This window comes from Lasioglossum baleicum, chromosome 3 (genome assembly GCF_051020765.1).
Source record: "Lasioglossum baleicum chromosome 3, iyLasBale1, whole genome shotgun sequence".
NCBI lineage: Eukaryota > Metazoa > Arthropoda > Insecta > Hymenoptera > Halictidae > Lasioglossum > Lasioglossum baleicum.
Genome location: NC_134931.1, coordinates 459,544 through 472,938, shown reverse-complemented (window position 1 = coordinate 472,938; position 13,395 = coordinate 459,544). Strand labels below are relative to the sequence as shown.

Sequence of the window (13,395 nt, the reverse complement as noted above, 5' to 3'; positions counted from 1 at the left end):
ACAATTGTGTAGGAAGGAAATTCATGAGAAACCCCTGACAGAAATATAATAATTATAAATATTTATTGTAATCCATCATAAAATACCGCTATCAATAATATGTTATTAAAACAGAATTTAACACATTCATCTAAATGCTATAAAGAAGAACCAATAATTCTTAGGGGCGCTAAGACATAAAATGATTCACTTAATTATAAATAAAATAATTAGAAACACCAATATAGCTGTCAACACTCCAATGGCTACCCATTGTCTCCGATCTAAAACAAACGGAAAGTAACATCACATGCGTCACTCATAAAAAAAGTAGTTAGAATCGCATGATTTTATTGGCGTTCGTTGAACGACGATAAAATTTCAATAAGCGAATTACATAGATATTGTATCGAAAAAAAACAATTCTTATATATTTGGCCCTTCTTCAGACGGTAAACATTGTATACATCACTTTCGACATGCACACTTCCAACAAACATTTTTCAACAAACTCTAAAATCTCTGCATTGACACTTTGCGCTCAAAGCGACACTTCACAAACAACGTCCGTGTGTATTCTTTGGATTTTTATCGGAAGAAAGACTTTGAAATGCAAAGGATCAACGCTTCAAATCATTTCAGTATATCAAATAAACATACTCGTATATTAAAATAAGACGAATCACAAAAGCTTAAAAAATAATAGTTATATATGTATATTCGTTAAACTGCAGACGTATAAATTACTTTCACACAAATAGACGTAAGCCAAATTTCAAAAAATAACAAACCCGTAAACGCGCATTCACAAATGTATATATTTCAAATGGTAAAAATTATACTCCATGATTGAGAGATTTTCTATCGTAGACTCTAGCATAAATGAAACACAAACGAAATACCGTTCAAATAAAACCTCACATAAATAATTATTCTTTTATTAAAATTGAATCGCGTATCTTGCTCGCAAGAACGAATTCTCTCAAGCACAGAATTTAATATAACAGGATCTTATATATGTATACATATATGTAAACATACTACTGTAACTATAACTGTAATTTAAATAGCATTTTGGATCAGGAATTTGTGGTACTTCGCAGTAACATGTACAGTATAAATAAAGTCGCAAATTTTATTTATCAGTATCTGTTTTCACAATTGGTCATTTATGAGAAATAATAAATTATATCTTCTCCTTTCATCTTTTAATTACATACTAGAATAAACAATTTCTGTTCTGGTATGAATTCACAACAACGTGTTATTATGTATATTAATAATAATAACACTCTTCTAACAATGGAATAAACGTTTCGTTATCTAAGCTTCAATTGTTTGTTCTCTCTAATTCTGAATTTCTAATCTTCCTATAATGGAGTTCTAAGTTGTTTGCAGTCGCTAAGGTCTCATAGCATTCGTGTACAATCTTTTTGCAATGCGAACAATCGTTCCCATTGATTAACTATCGATCAGCAGCGGCTATATCATACGTACAAATATGTGTTTTTACATCTTTGTCTTCTCCTGTGTCTTTCTGTTAACCATTTTCTTTTCCCGAACGTTATAGTTTCATTTACATTCATTGCACGCATAAGCTGAGCAGTACTTTCACAATACCATGTAAATACTTCACGATAACGTGTACTAATCTATTTTTATCTACATATCCGTTAATATTGTAATATCACATGTTGTATACATTGGAAGTAGAAGTATCAGAGGTTTCGAATCATCTTGAAAATGGTTTTCTTTTTCCTATTGTACTATATATGTATATATGTATCTGTCTAGAAGTATACATTAAAATTTTCTTAAGCACAAATAACTTGTGCTAATTTTCCTAGAGTTTTTGACACTTGCCTTACAATATTTGGCATATTTAGTTTGTTTTTAAATCTGTGTGTAAATGATGTACTTAAATATAATCCATTACTTTTTATCTACAACTTTTTTGATATACAATGATTCGGTATGTATTTATTCACGCTTACTAAATCGACAATATACTACACTCGTTAGTACCTATCTTACTACACGTGTCACGGTTAATTTCATTATACTTGAATAGATGTAATTGAAGCTAATAATCAGGTTTACTATGACTGGTCCATTTTGATCCTACATTTCTGACATTTACCAACACAAAATAAACATAAATGCTTATAAATTATCAACTTTTTAAACCGTTCGCATCGATTTTACTGGTAAAATCAGTAGACATTGTTTATGTTTATATTATATTACACTAAAAACATAAATGGATGTAAGACTTTCGTAGTATACGTTGTTTAAGTTGTTTAAATGAATGCTATGATAAAGAAGTATAGAAATGCAAATGAAAGACAGAAGTAGAAGTAGAAATTTGTCGAATTTGATATACATATGTATATAAACTGCTGTCACATATTATAGTTGAAATATTTTCAAAAAAGCAGTAGCAGAGGAATACTTGAATAACGACTACCACTAATTGTTTGTACTAACTTTTACTTTTATTTTCTGGTCGTAACATATTTTTTTCTATACTACTAACATTTTCTTGAAAATTCGATTACTTAAACTTTTCTCGTTAATAAACCATATGCGAGTATCGTTGAATTAATAAAATAGCTAGCATAGTCAGTACTACAAAACTTTATTTTTAGATTTTTACCAGTTCGATAAAACAATTACCTTAAATCTCATATGGAAATTCTATTTCACAATTTATCGAGACCTCCAATAAATGACTCTCTTTGGTTTCATTGTATATCGTTAAAACGCAAAAATAAAGGGTGCAATATAGTGCTGTATATTAGTGTCAATCAATTTGTAAAGTGTAAAAGAAAGAATTGTTCTTAGCGAAGCTATTATGCGATGTTATTGCAAAAATAAAACGGATGACTAATATCAGTTTGTTTGGAAGTCCCATAATTTTTCGGTAGACGTAAAGTACCAATTTTATGCGAACACAAACTTCAATGAACTAGCTCGCAAAAATCCAAATTTCATTATAGACTTTATATCGTACGTTATACCGAATAATTATGGTAAACTTGTAGTGATTTTTCTAATCTCCAGAACATAAAAAACAGTTAGTTATTGTACTTGACAAGGATGATAGAGAAGAAGGTTTAGAGGCAAGATCAGAAACACTAGATGTTGCAGTAGTAGGAGCAGGAATGTAATTATTATAGTTACCATTACTCATATGAAGAACTTTGGCCATTTTTTTCATTGTCGCGTCCAACTTGGAATCGGTCATCTCCAACTCGTTTCCGAATTCATCTAGCATACTGAAATACATAAAAGATATTCCATTTTATATGCTTTCGCGTAGAAAAAGAATTTCCAGAAACGGCGGAACATTATTATAATATTTATTGATAGTTACACTGCTTGTTCGTCTAATTCTGTATTGATTTGCCTAGATACTGTCTTAAGAGTTCCGATACTGTCTCCGATCATGCCTAATTGTTCATCTTGTTGTCTTATCATGTCATCCTGACGTTGCAATGTGTCTCCCAGAAACTGCCTATTAGGACTATCAATTTCATTTTCCAATTTACTATATTTAGTTGTACCATGGTTGACAGGAACTCGGGCAGGACTATTGTCCAACAGCGGCTATGGTAATAACAATAAAATTATATAAATAGTTAAAAACACTGCTAACTTATACATAATTACTTCGTAGTATATTGATAAAGAAACTAGAAAACTCGTTAATGCTAGGTTTATGGTTAATGCTAATTATGCACTGATTGTGTAATGTTAATAATCCAATAAATGTTTATACCACTAAGCGAATGGAACCATTTTTTATGTACTCGTTTTGTGTATGATTATAATATCGTAAGAGGTGTGTTATTGATTTACCGAATAAACCATCTGCTCCTTTCTGTGGACTTTGTAAAATATATTTCTACGATATTCCAATTCACCACGCTACTATTTGTAAAACTATAAACGAAGACCGCACTAGAAATAAAAGAAAAGTAAACCTACTTTTTGACAACAACACTGCTTACGACTAAACGCTCGAGACTGATTACAATTTACAATATTATCGGCGATTTGACAGGTTCGCACAGATGTCGCGGCGTACGCAACTTCAGTTTACGAGCGAAATTTAAACACACCACTATATCGAACGATTCGCATTGACGCTTATCTCCGGTTAACTTAGTTACATGAAATTTAAAAGATGTGCGGTTTTAATTACAGTGGACTAGCGAAGCATGCGAAAATTTTGGTACCTGCTCGTATACGTGTAATATGTATTTAAAAAGAAACGGAATATAAAAAGTTGTCGCTTCCTTGAAAGGAGTGATTCCTGTCAGTCATTTAAAGTAACTTTTTCTAGAACAGTTTCCAAAATTTATGACAAATACGAACCTGCCTTGCTGTACTGTCACGATCCCGGCCCCTACTCAAATTCATTTTATCCTTCATGATCTACAATAAATCATTAATCAATCGTTTATTGTTTGATAATATATGATAATATTAAGCTTGTCGAAGAAAAACAATTTTATTTGAATCGATGAAAAACAAAATACGCGTAATAATATCGTGTATGCCATTAGCATTACCTTCACTTCCTCCCGTGCTTGTTCGATAAAACCTCGTTGAACTGTTAACTCCTTATTATCTATCTTAAACTTCGTCGGATTCTTTTCCACGATACGTATAGAAAGATAGGCATATATGTAGATTAAGAATAATATAGAACGCGTACGTAGATTTCAACGTACGCGCTAAAATCGATTGGAAAATTCAAAATATTACAGAAGATTATTCCGACTAATTGTCGGATCACTATACGCACTATACATACATATGTATATAAACGCGTATGCACGATCAACGTCCATCAGCGTTCAATGAATGCGGTGTCGAGTACAAGTTGTAAGTCTTCCGAACAGAGTATATAGTTATGTTATGCGATTGCAATGCTGACAAGACCGATCACAACCGTTTAATATATCTAGCAACGGCGAATTGGCCAAGTAATCCTCTCCGATTTTTATGAAATTTAGAAAAGCATGTAATGTATATTATTTCAACGACTATATTATTCGTATTTATAAGAAAGACGTGCAAGAACAATTTTTTTTCAATGTATTTAAAAGAAAAGAATATTTTCTCGAAAGTCGTCGCGGTTGCATTACATGCAAACGACCAAATGTAAATGATGGCCTATTCGCGATCTATTTCAACCCCCTGAATATGAATAATGTGTGGCCGTATATATATAATATATGTATATATACTAAAAGGATATAGATTGTATCCTCCAAATCATCTAGATCCCATTCAATCGAACGTAAGGCCTTCCGCAATTCTGTAGTAGTCCACTCTAATTCGTCACGTGAGATGGGGATTCCTCCACTCGTTGGACTCGTAACAATAACATCTTGCAGCTCTGTCCAGCGTCCATATAAACCCCGATTTTTATTCAACGCTTTACAGACCTCGCTAAAATCGTTTAAAATCATAAACAATTTCGCTTGATATACAAAATATTGCCTACTTTTGTTAAATTAAATGTGTCATGATTACTTCGTATATTAATAAGCCATATAAATACCTAATATACAAGTATTATGTAATAAAAATAGATTCTATATGTAGTAAACATATGAGGTCATTTTATGAATTTTTAAATAAATCGCAAACTTTAACTATTTTCTACAAGTCTGAATAACGTCTGTATTACTTTTTCTGCATACGTATGTTATGTATTATTCTATATGGTATCGCGACTCGAAGAATTATCGCGTTTTGATAAAAAAGATCAATTTATCTTTCGCTGTCATTTTCTACTTAGAGTATTCGCTTTAGCTGTACAGGAAAATAACCAAACATGACATATAGATAAATTATTTGTTCTAAATAATAACATTGGTACATATTTCGCTTCTCGATGTGTGTATATATTGAACATTTTAATCAAGTATTGAAATACTCAAATCGAAAAAGCAAGAGACGTGTCGCGAGAAAGATCAATGCGCTAATTTTGATAAAGAAAGAACACAATATATGCGTAGATATAAACGCGGATAAATACATGAAAAGGAGATTAGATTTGGAATATCTACAATTTGATCGACACGTATTAAGACGAAACTTTGGTTTGTTGCAAAAATAATACAATAATCATTATCTATATCAGGATGAAGAATTCTTTGTAATTCAGTTCGCGACTATTCTTAAATGACTGATGTACACGTACGTATATATGTACAACAATGTCGCGAGAGAAATAACAAAAGTTCGAATTTTCCGATATCGATGTGACTGCATTGTTAATAGTTTGCATAATTATTGGAATAGTATTTAAGAATGTTCGCGGTAGCAGAAAATTTGGACTTACTCCTTGACGACAAAGAACGGATTCTCCAGCGTCATTCCTTCTTTTAATTTAAAGAGGTAGCCTTTCTCGCCGCCTCACGGCAACCACAAGAATACGTATCAGCGATTTGTCGATCATCGGTAGAAGTTCCGAACGATCTTAATAGAAGCACTGATACTCGCGGAAACGATGACAATAATCAAATTGACACTTGCTCGCGCTTCAATGTGTTATGCTACCACGACGTCGTGGTGTATTGTGACGTCTGCTTCGACTCTTCCTGCAGACGACTATTTATTCGATTTTAATGTTCGTGCGCAAACACGCCTCTCTAAGAGCTACTATGATATTGATTTCGCGATGGAGGACTTAAAGGATAGTTCACAGTCCTTCCGAAGCGGACTAACTAAGAACTGAAGCGCTAACAGTATGAGAACGCTAAACAAATAAAATGTTATTTTTAATTATCTCCCAATCAGCTTTTCAATTGTACTTCGAGCTCAATATTACCATTTATTTGATTAAAATTATTTCATTGTTAGCTGGAGTTTCCTATCTGTAATCGCTGACTAGTCCTTGAACAATAAAGTAGTCGATGTTTGCGCGCTAAAATTTCAAACGCATGTTAAATATGTGTAGTTATAAAAGCACTATTCAACGTGTATAGAATTTTAAACTAATACATGACAATTTCATAATTAATTGTAATTTGATTTCGATATTTTCTTCAGCGTAACAAATGTGCGTATGTACAAATATATTTATATTAAATTATAATACGTACATTTTGAATCGGTTGTTTCCAGTTGTTTCGTCGTCGCCGGTTATGCATAGCACTGCATAGCACGCTGTGCAATTTCGCGGTAATCTTTTAAAAACGAACTTGTAAAAGTGCATATAGAAATACGCTTGTGTAATACGAATATATTATGTTAAAAAAGTGACTACAGTTACTCGAAGATTTGTTATAGAAGAAAATAGAAACTTCGACACTAATGGCCAGAACTTGTAAGTAAAAAATTCTATGTTATAATTCTCTATATTTACTTTCGATATACATAACCTCTTTAATGACGTGACTATAAACGAAGGATAAATATAAATCGAGATTATATCTTTGCAATAACAGTTTATTTTGCTATATATACTTTTACAACTGACATTTTATTAGAACGAAATTAGAATATTAAAATATTTGTATCTGATATATAGATGATTTTATTGACTTTTCAATCGTATATCGTATATCGATTTATATAGCAGGTGTGTGTCCTTTTAATACTAGAAAAAATAATATTTACAAAGCTGACTTTAGTATATGAACAGTTTATGTGTGAGAAGTTTATATATATAATCTATTAAACATAAATGCATATGTATTATACAGTAACTTCCTGTTGAAAGTACCTTTTGTAATTCACACAGAAAACTATATTTAAAGTATTCACTGTAATAGGTTTTTAAATGAGTGAAACTTTTTCATGAATATCACATTTTTGGAAATATACTCCTAAGAAGGTAACATACTGTATGTAATTGTTCTTAAGAACCTGTCGATCTTTTTGCGAAGCCAATAGTGTGCAATGTTTAACAATTTTAAGATTTACAAGTATACGCATATATAATAAGCATGCCTGCAAATAATGTCTTTTTAGGCATTGAATATGTCTCTGAGATAACATGATATAGTACTTCTCGTAAAATAAAGGGTGTTTATCTTAAGATACAAATTACACTGATCTTAACAAATTCCCTCTTCATAATCATCTTCCTCTCCTTCTTTCTTCGAGATCGATAGTTCTTCTACATCTTTTTCGACAGTTTCCAACACTTTATCTTCTGGCGGTTTCTCGATATTCTCTGGTGCACTGGCGCTTGTGCTCTATGAAATTATTTCATGAAATCATGGTTTTGCTTAGACAAGAAATTGATAGTATACAAATTTACATACTTGACCATCGTTAGCAGTTTCATCCAATAATTTTGTCGCGTTAGGAGATGAATACGACTCGGCTGCGTTTGCTCTTACTCCCGGTGGTTGTATCGCATATTCTTGTTGCGGTAAAGGCAAACCTCTAGCAAGTTTAGCATATTCGACATCCATATGTTTTATAAAAGGACTATTTAGAGCTGCTTTTGCAGCATCCGCATCTTCGTTGTCGTATGCTTGTAGTAACATTTCTAATGTATTTACCTACGGATAAATATATTCAAATTAACTCATAAATTTTTAATTTCAAAAAATGTACGGAATACCTCAGCAGCTTCGCAATAATTTCCCCATTCTTTAAATGCTTTTTCCGCTGCTACTTGATCACCTCGAGCTAGCTGCACTAATACCAATGCCACGGTTAATCTTCCCACAGAAGGCGCATGATCTATTTGCTGATGCATTCCAATTTCTCTGCGAATCGCATCCGCAGCTTCGTCGTACATTTGTAATTTGACTAGTAATCTTGCCACTTTACTCATGTACTCTGCTGCTTGACGCGGACTATCCTCACCCTATGTTTTAAAAAAGAAGTAACTCGCTCAGTTTCTAACTTTTTCATTAACCGCATAAAATAATGCTTTACCATGACAATACTAGCAGCTCGTTTGAACAGTTCTAACGCCTCTTGCGGTTGACTAGCCTCCATTATCTTGCCTGCTTTATCGAGTACACTTGCGCCAGATTCAGGCGATCCATGCATTTGATATAAAGAACAAGCACTGTGCGCTAATTTCGGTACTTCCGTGAGATTTCCCATTTCTTTGCATATTAGTGCAGCCTGTTCGATGTTCCTAGAATTTATATAATATATATATATAATATTTCCTATAAAATATCATGTATCTAACTCAAGTTTTAAAGAACTTACTTTGCAGCGTGAAACCATCTTTTGTGCAATTAAAGTTAAAGGATAAATATAACTGTATAATATACACAAAACAATCATGTATATCTAAAAAAGGATACGCTCTATTTTCTTTATAACAATCGGCAGACTTCATCAAACACTCTTTGCATTTTTGATAGGACCTCGCTACTCTAAAGCATGTTGCTACAATAAGAAGTCAAAAACATATGTTAATCAGCACTAGTGTAACGTGATATATTTGTATTGTATATTTTACCTGCACTTGTATATTCATCGGCCGCAAGTTCGAAGTCAGGTCTCCATTTCAGCAGTGATGTTTTCAAGCTGCAACATAGATTTCTCTCGTTTACTTCGTCAGGTAAATCGATAAAAATTAAACGATTCTTATTCCGTCGAAATTGCACATTGTCAATGTCACATATAAAGAACTTCGCGAAAATCAAATTAATTGCTGACACAATTTTTCATGGAGTGTTATTTCGCCGTGACAGTACCTTTTCTCAGCTTGCCGTATATGAGCGTTTCCTTCTTCGATTTTTGACATTTTCCTCCGAATGGTGTCTTCGATCAAGTGACGTTGTATACAATAAATGTAACAGTGAAACTGTCAGTCCGAAGAGCAGGTAGATTTCGAATGTTAATTGACAACCACCGTGCAGACGACAGATTCTCCGAAATATGTGGGTATTTGTAAGACAAGATTCGTCAATGTAGTAGATATATGTACACCACGACACCACAGAGTACAATACAACTTGCCCTCCTCATTCGTTCTTTCCGAGAGACGTTAGGATAGGCCACATTCCCATCTATAAACTAAGTGCGATGCGGTGCGGCGGTTAATTTGAATTTGAGAACAGAGGTCCAAAATAACAGTTGTTTTTTAAATGTTTTTGAAATGTCATCGATATGTGTGTGTTTTAGTTATCGATCAAATAAAATGATTAAAAAATATTAACTTTTAATACCCTATTTAAATTATGTAAATAACCGCGCGCGCACGCGAAAAACATGGACCAGAGCGCAGAGCTACAGCGGACTAACTCCGACTCGGCCAATGCCAACGCCACGCTCAGGATTCACTCACGCTGATTGGTCTATGTTTTTCGTTAATAAGTCCATAACGAAGCCGCGGAGAACATTTTCGCAAAAGAAAAAGTTACTTCAAATGGCTTACAGCAATAAATGGCAAATTGGCTTACTTTGCCTCTACCGGTACCAGATTAGTCACGTGACATTGTGACGCATGCACAACAGAGGCGAAATGTGTCATGTGACCAGGCCATGGCGAAAGAGTGGGGAAATAGTGTCGTAGAATCAGCTCACTGCATTTCAATTTGTTTCAATGTTTGTATTTATACATTGGAGCATACTGGAGCATACATACTGGCTGGTTAGGAATATATTTAGAAAGATATTTTCTAACTTGTGTGTGGTATTATTAAAGTTTAATGACACAGATAGAGTGAACAAATTTCAAGTTTGTGAATTGTTGTATATATTTACACTGTTTATATTTGATCCGACATACTTTCACCATTGGACGCCGGACGCATTGGCGGGAAATCAGGAGAAAGAATTTATCATAAGTTATCGCGATTGCTTATTTTGACATACTATTCATTTAGTTTGCCAAATCAACAAGTTTATTTAAAGAACATTCTGAACAAGGTAATTTATTTCATAATATACACAAAGTTTTTGTAATGTTGCATTTTGCACACACCGAAACATAACCTTAGAATGTAAAATGATGTAAATAAACAACTTTATTTCTTGGGATTGTATGATCAAAAATTTTACATTTCTACAGAATAAATAGTTAAAAAGTGTGATGGCAGAACGACTCGAAGATCTCAATTTACCAAATGCCGTTGTAACAAGAATTATAAAAGAGGCATTACCGGAAGGAGTTACAATTGCTAAAGATGCTAGAACAGCCGTAGCGAAAGCATCATCAATTTTCATATTGTATTTAACCTCTTCTGCGAATATAATTGCTAAGAAAGTAAATCGTAAAACGATAAGTGGCCAGGATGTAATTCAAGCTATGAACGACATAGAGTTCGATCAATTTATTGAACCGCTGCAGGAATCATTGGAAAATTTCCGTAAAGCTCAAAAAGAAAAGAAAGACGCAACGTCAAAGAAAAAACAACAGAAAAAAGATGAAGATGATTTGATAGAAGACGAAGATGGCAGCAGAGAAGTTATGGTTTTTTGATATGAGTCGAACATATAATTATTTATCTATGCAAATAAAAATACAAATTCTATACTGTTTTAAGTATTTTAAATAAGTAGCTTGTTAGATTAAAAGATGTTTGTCATATTCTATATTTATTACTACTAAATAAATGATAAAATATGTTAGTACAAAAATATTCCTATCAGTTCGAATATCTTTTTTGTTTCATAAACAATATGTAGGTTGATAAAAAATATTTAGAACATTTCATACGTACTTTTTTATTTTAACAACTTTTGCATGAACACACAAGTCAATAAAATGTCAATACTTTATTAATGGACACTTTTAAGATACTGCATTTATATAAGAAAGTTCTTTATAAAAATTTTCACTTCTATCATTTATAAAAGCTTGTTTGCTAGCTTGACTTTTGCATTATTAACTCTCAACCACTTTTAACAGATTAAAATGTTCTTCATGGTATCTGTAAGACTATTACATTTGTGGATATGTCGGTGACCATTTTATATAAAAATTGATATTTGTAGTCAAGTGTTAATAAGTGCAATTCGTTCTATCGTGTTACTTTTTAATATATAGTATACACGTTATACATAATATTAAAAAAGTTAGGCAATTAGAATCTCTTTTAAACATCGTTACACTATATCACTGACATAAAGTAATGTCACTATAGCACTGAAATATAGTACGTACGGATTGTAAAATCAGTTTATCTGGCATAGTAATACTATTCTTAAAATACTCTAAAAATAGAACAAAAATAACATATAACATGGAAAAAGGTATACAGGATAAGCGGTGAATAGATTGTCACAATATTTCAGTTGATTCCAATAGAATAAAAAGATCAAGTAAAGAATTTATTGTTATAAAAATATTCTTTCCACCATAAAAAGTTGCATTCTTCTTAGGTTTATTTTTTAAATAGCACCATATGTTTTTTCTTTCTTTCGTACCAATAAATTCTTCATCCGATAATAAATGCCTTTTGTTCTAATGTTTTCTTTATGTAACTATCGAAATCAATTCAAGTATTCTGACAGCCAATTCACAAATTATCCTGTATAATTAAAAAGCACTTTCATTAGACAAGTGTAAATGTCATACTTTTCAAGGAATGCTAGTTTCATAGATGGGAATATCTAAACTGTATGAATACGCTATCGTATAACTTACTTTTCTTTGTATAAATTCTTAAACAATGTACGCATGTTATTGATAACAAAATATCGAGGATAACTTGACTAAGAATTATTTACAAAAAGCATTATTCATGCTTCAAGGCTTCACAACATGAATTTTGCGTTCTATAATACTTCTACACATTGGACATTCCGATGAAATCATATTTGCACAACTTGAACAGCAACAAAGATGTCCGCATGGTAGAAAAATGACTTCGCACTGTGAGACAGGAGAAAATTATTTATGAAATTGAACAGTATTTGAGGAGACAATGAAATAGTTGAATTATTTCGCTTACTTGTAGATCAAAGCAAATTACACATTCGGCAGTGTTAATGCACTGCATTGAGTTATGTTCTTGAGAATCGGAACTCGTGCTTGCTTCGTCAGGCGGTGCAGAAGGTGTTGCAGGTGTTCCGAATTCTTGAATTTTAACTTCTGCCATGTAATTTTCAACTGCGAGTCGTATAGCTGTACGATCATTTTCACTATGTATTCCGATCTATGATACAACCAAATGTACGATTTACATTACAACAGTAAGTATTGAATAGATACTTAGAACAGAAGTTTCGTTTAGCTTACACTTTCTAGTTGTTCGTCGCTAAGATTTGGTAATAACGATGGTAAAGAAGCTAGAAATGGTAAACAATGTAATGCTCCTGCTATCGCAACGTGTCGCACTAACGTAGGTTCCAACATTTCTAATAAGCCTTGAGGGCGTGCTTCCATTAGCGACTGATACTGCATCAACCAAAATTGACTTCTCCGTCTAGAATCCTTCGAAAGCACAAAAGTTCAACTTTATAGTAGTT

General features: G+C 32.5%; 5 protein-coding genes across 7 annotated transcripts in view; 2 read left to right on the top strand and 3 right to left on the bottom strand.

The window, feature by feature from the left end:
- Positions 1-46: 46 nt before the first annotated feature.
- LOC143207283 (syntaxin-6-like) lies at positions 47-6,644 on the bottom strand. Of its 2 annotated transcripts, XM_076420556.1 has the most exons (7): positions 6,341-6,644; positions 5,249-5,442; positions 4,557-4,651; positions 4,360-4,419; positions 3,356-3,588; positions 3,163-3,257; positions 47-263 (listed from the first exon to the last, which is right to left on the bottom strand). In XM_076420556.1, the coding sequence occupies exons 1-7, from the start codon at positions 6,373-6,375 to the stop codon at positions 187-189; spliced, it is 789 nt and encodes a 262-aa protein (XP_076276671.1). In that variant the 5' UTR covers positions 6,376-6,644; the 3' UTR covers positions 47-186. The 2 variants fall into 2 exon arrangements, with proteins under 2 accessions (XP_076276671.1, XP_076276670.1); XM_076420555.1 differs by lacking the exon at positions 47-263 and having other exon boundaries at positions 384-3,257.
- A 472-nt stretch (positions 6,645-7,116) lies between these two features.
- Positions 7,117-13,395, top strand: part of LOC143207272 (FIGNL1-interacting regulator of recombination and mitosis) — a 23,401-nt gene continuing 17,122 nt past the window's right edge. The window contains exon 1 of the mRNA XM_076420531.1: positions 7,117-7,327. The gene's annotated coding sequence lies outside the window, so the exon portion shown is untranslated. The remainder of the gene's footprint in view (positions 7,328-13,395) is intronic.
- LOC143207282 (gamma-soluble NSF attachment protein) lies at positions 7,429-9,946 on the bottom strand. The gene is made up of 8 exons (XM_076420554.1): positions 9,675-9,946; positions 9,437-9,504; positions 9,279-9,363; positions 9,181-9,198; positions 8,896-9,103; positions 8,576-8,824; positions 8,271-8,513; positions 7,429-8,201 (listed from the first exon to the last, which is right to left on the bottom strand). The coding sequence occupies exons 1-8, from the start codon at positions 9,722-9,724 to the stop codon at positions 8,061-8,063; spliced, it is 1,062 nt and encodes a 353-aa protein (XP_076276669.1). The 5' UTR covers positions 9,725-9,946; the 3' UTR covers positions 7,429-8,060.
- On the top strand, positions 9,874-11,564 carry Chrac-14 (DNA polymerase epsilon subunit 3 Chrac-14). Its single transcript, XM_076420560.1, has 2 exons — positions 9,874-10,851; positions 10,994-11,564. Exon 2 carries the CDS (start codon positions 11,015-11,017, stop codon positions 11,402-11,404), a length of 390 nt encoding a protein of 129 aa, XP_076276675.1. The 5' UTR covers positions 9,874-10,851; positions 10,994-11,014; the 3' UTR covers positions 11,405-11,564.
- Positions 11,634-13,395, bottom strand: part of LOC143207276 (E3 ubiquitin-protein ligase LRSAM1) — a 4,741-nt gene continuing 2,979 nt past the window's right edge. For both annotated transcript variants that reach the window (XM_076420535.1, XM_076420538.1), the window contains 3 exons: positions 13,166-13,360; positions 12,879-13,082; positions 11,634-12,799 (listed from right to left, as the gene is read on the bottom strand). In XM_076420535.1, coding sequence (XP_076276650.1) covers positions 12,674-12,799; positions 12,879-13,082; positions 13,166-13,360 — 525 coding nt within the window. In that variant the 3' untranslated portion in view covers positions 11,634-12,673. The remainder of the gene's footprint in view (positions 12,800-12,878; positions 13,083-13,165; positions 13,361-13,395) is intronic.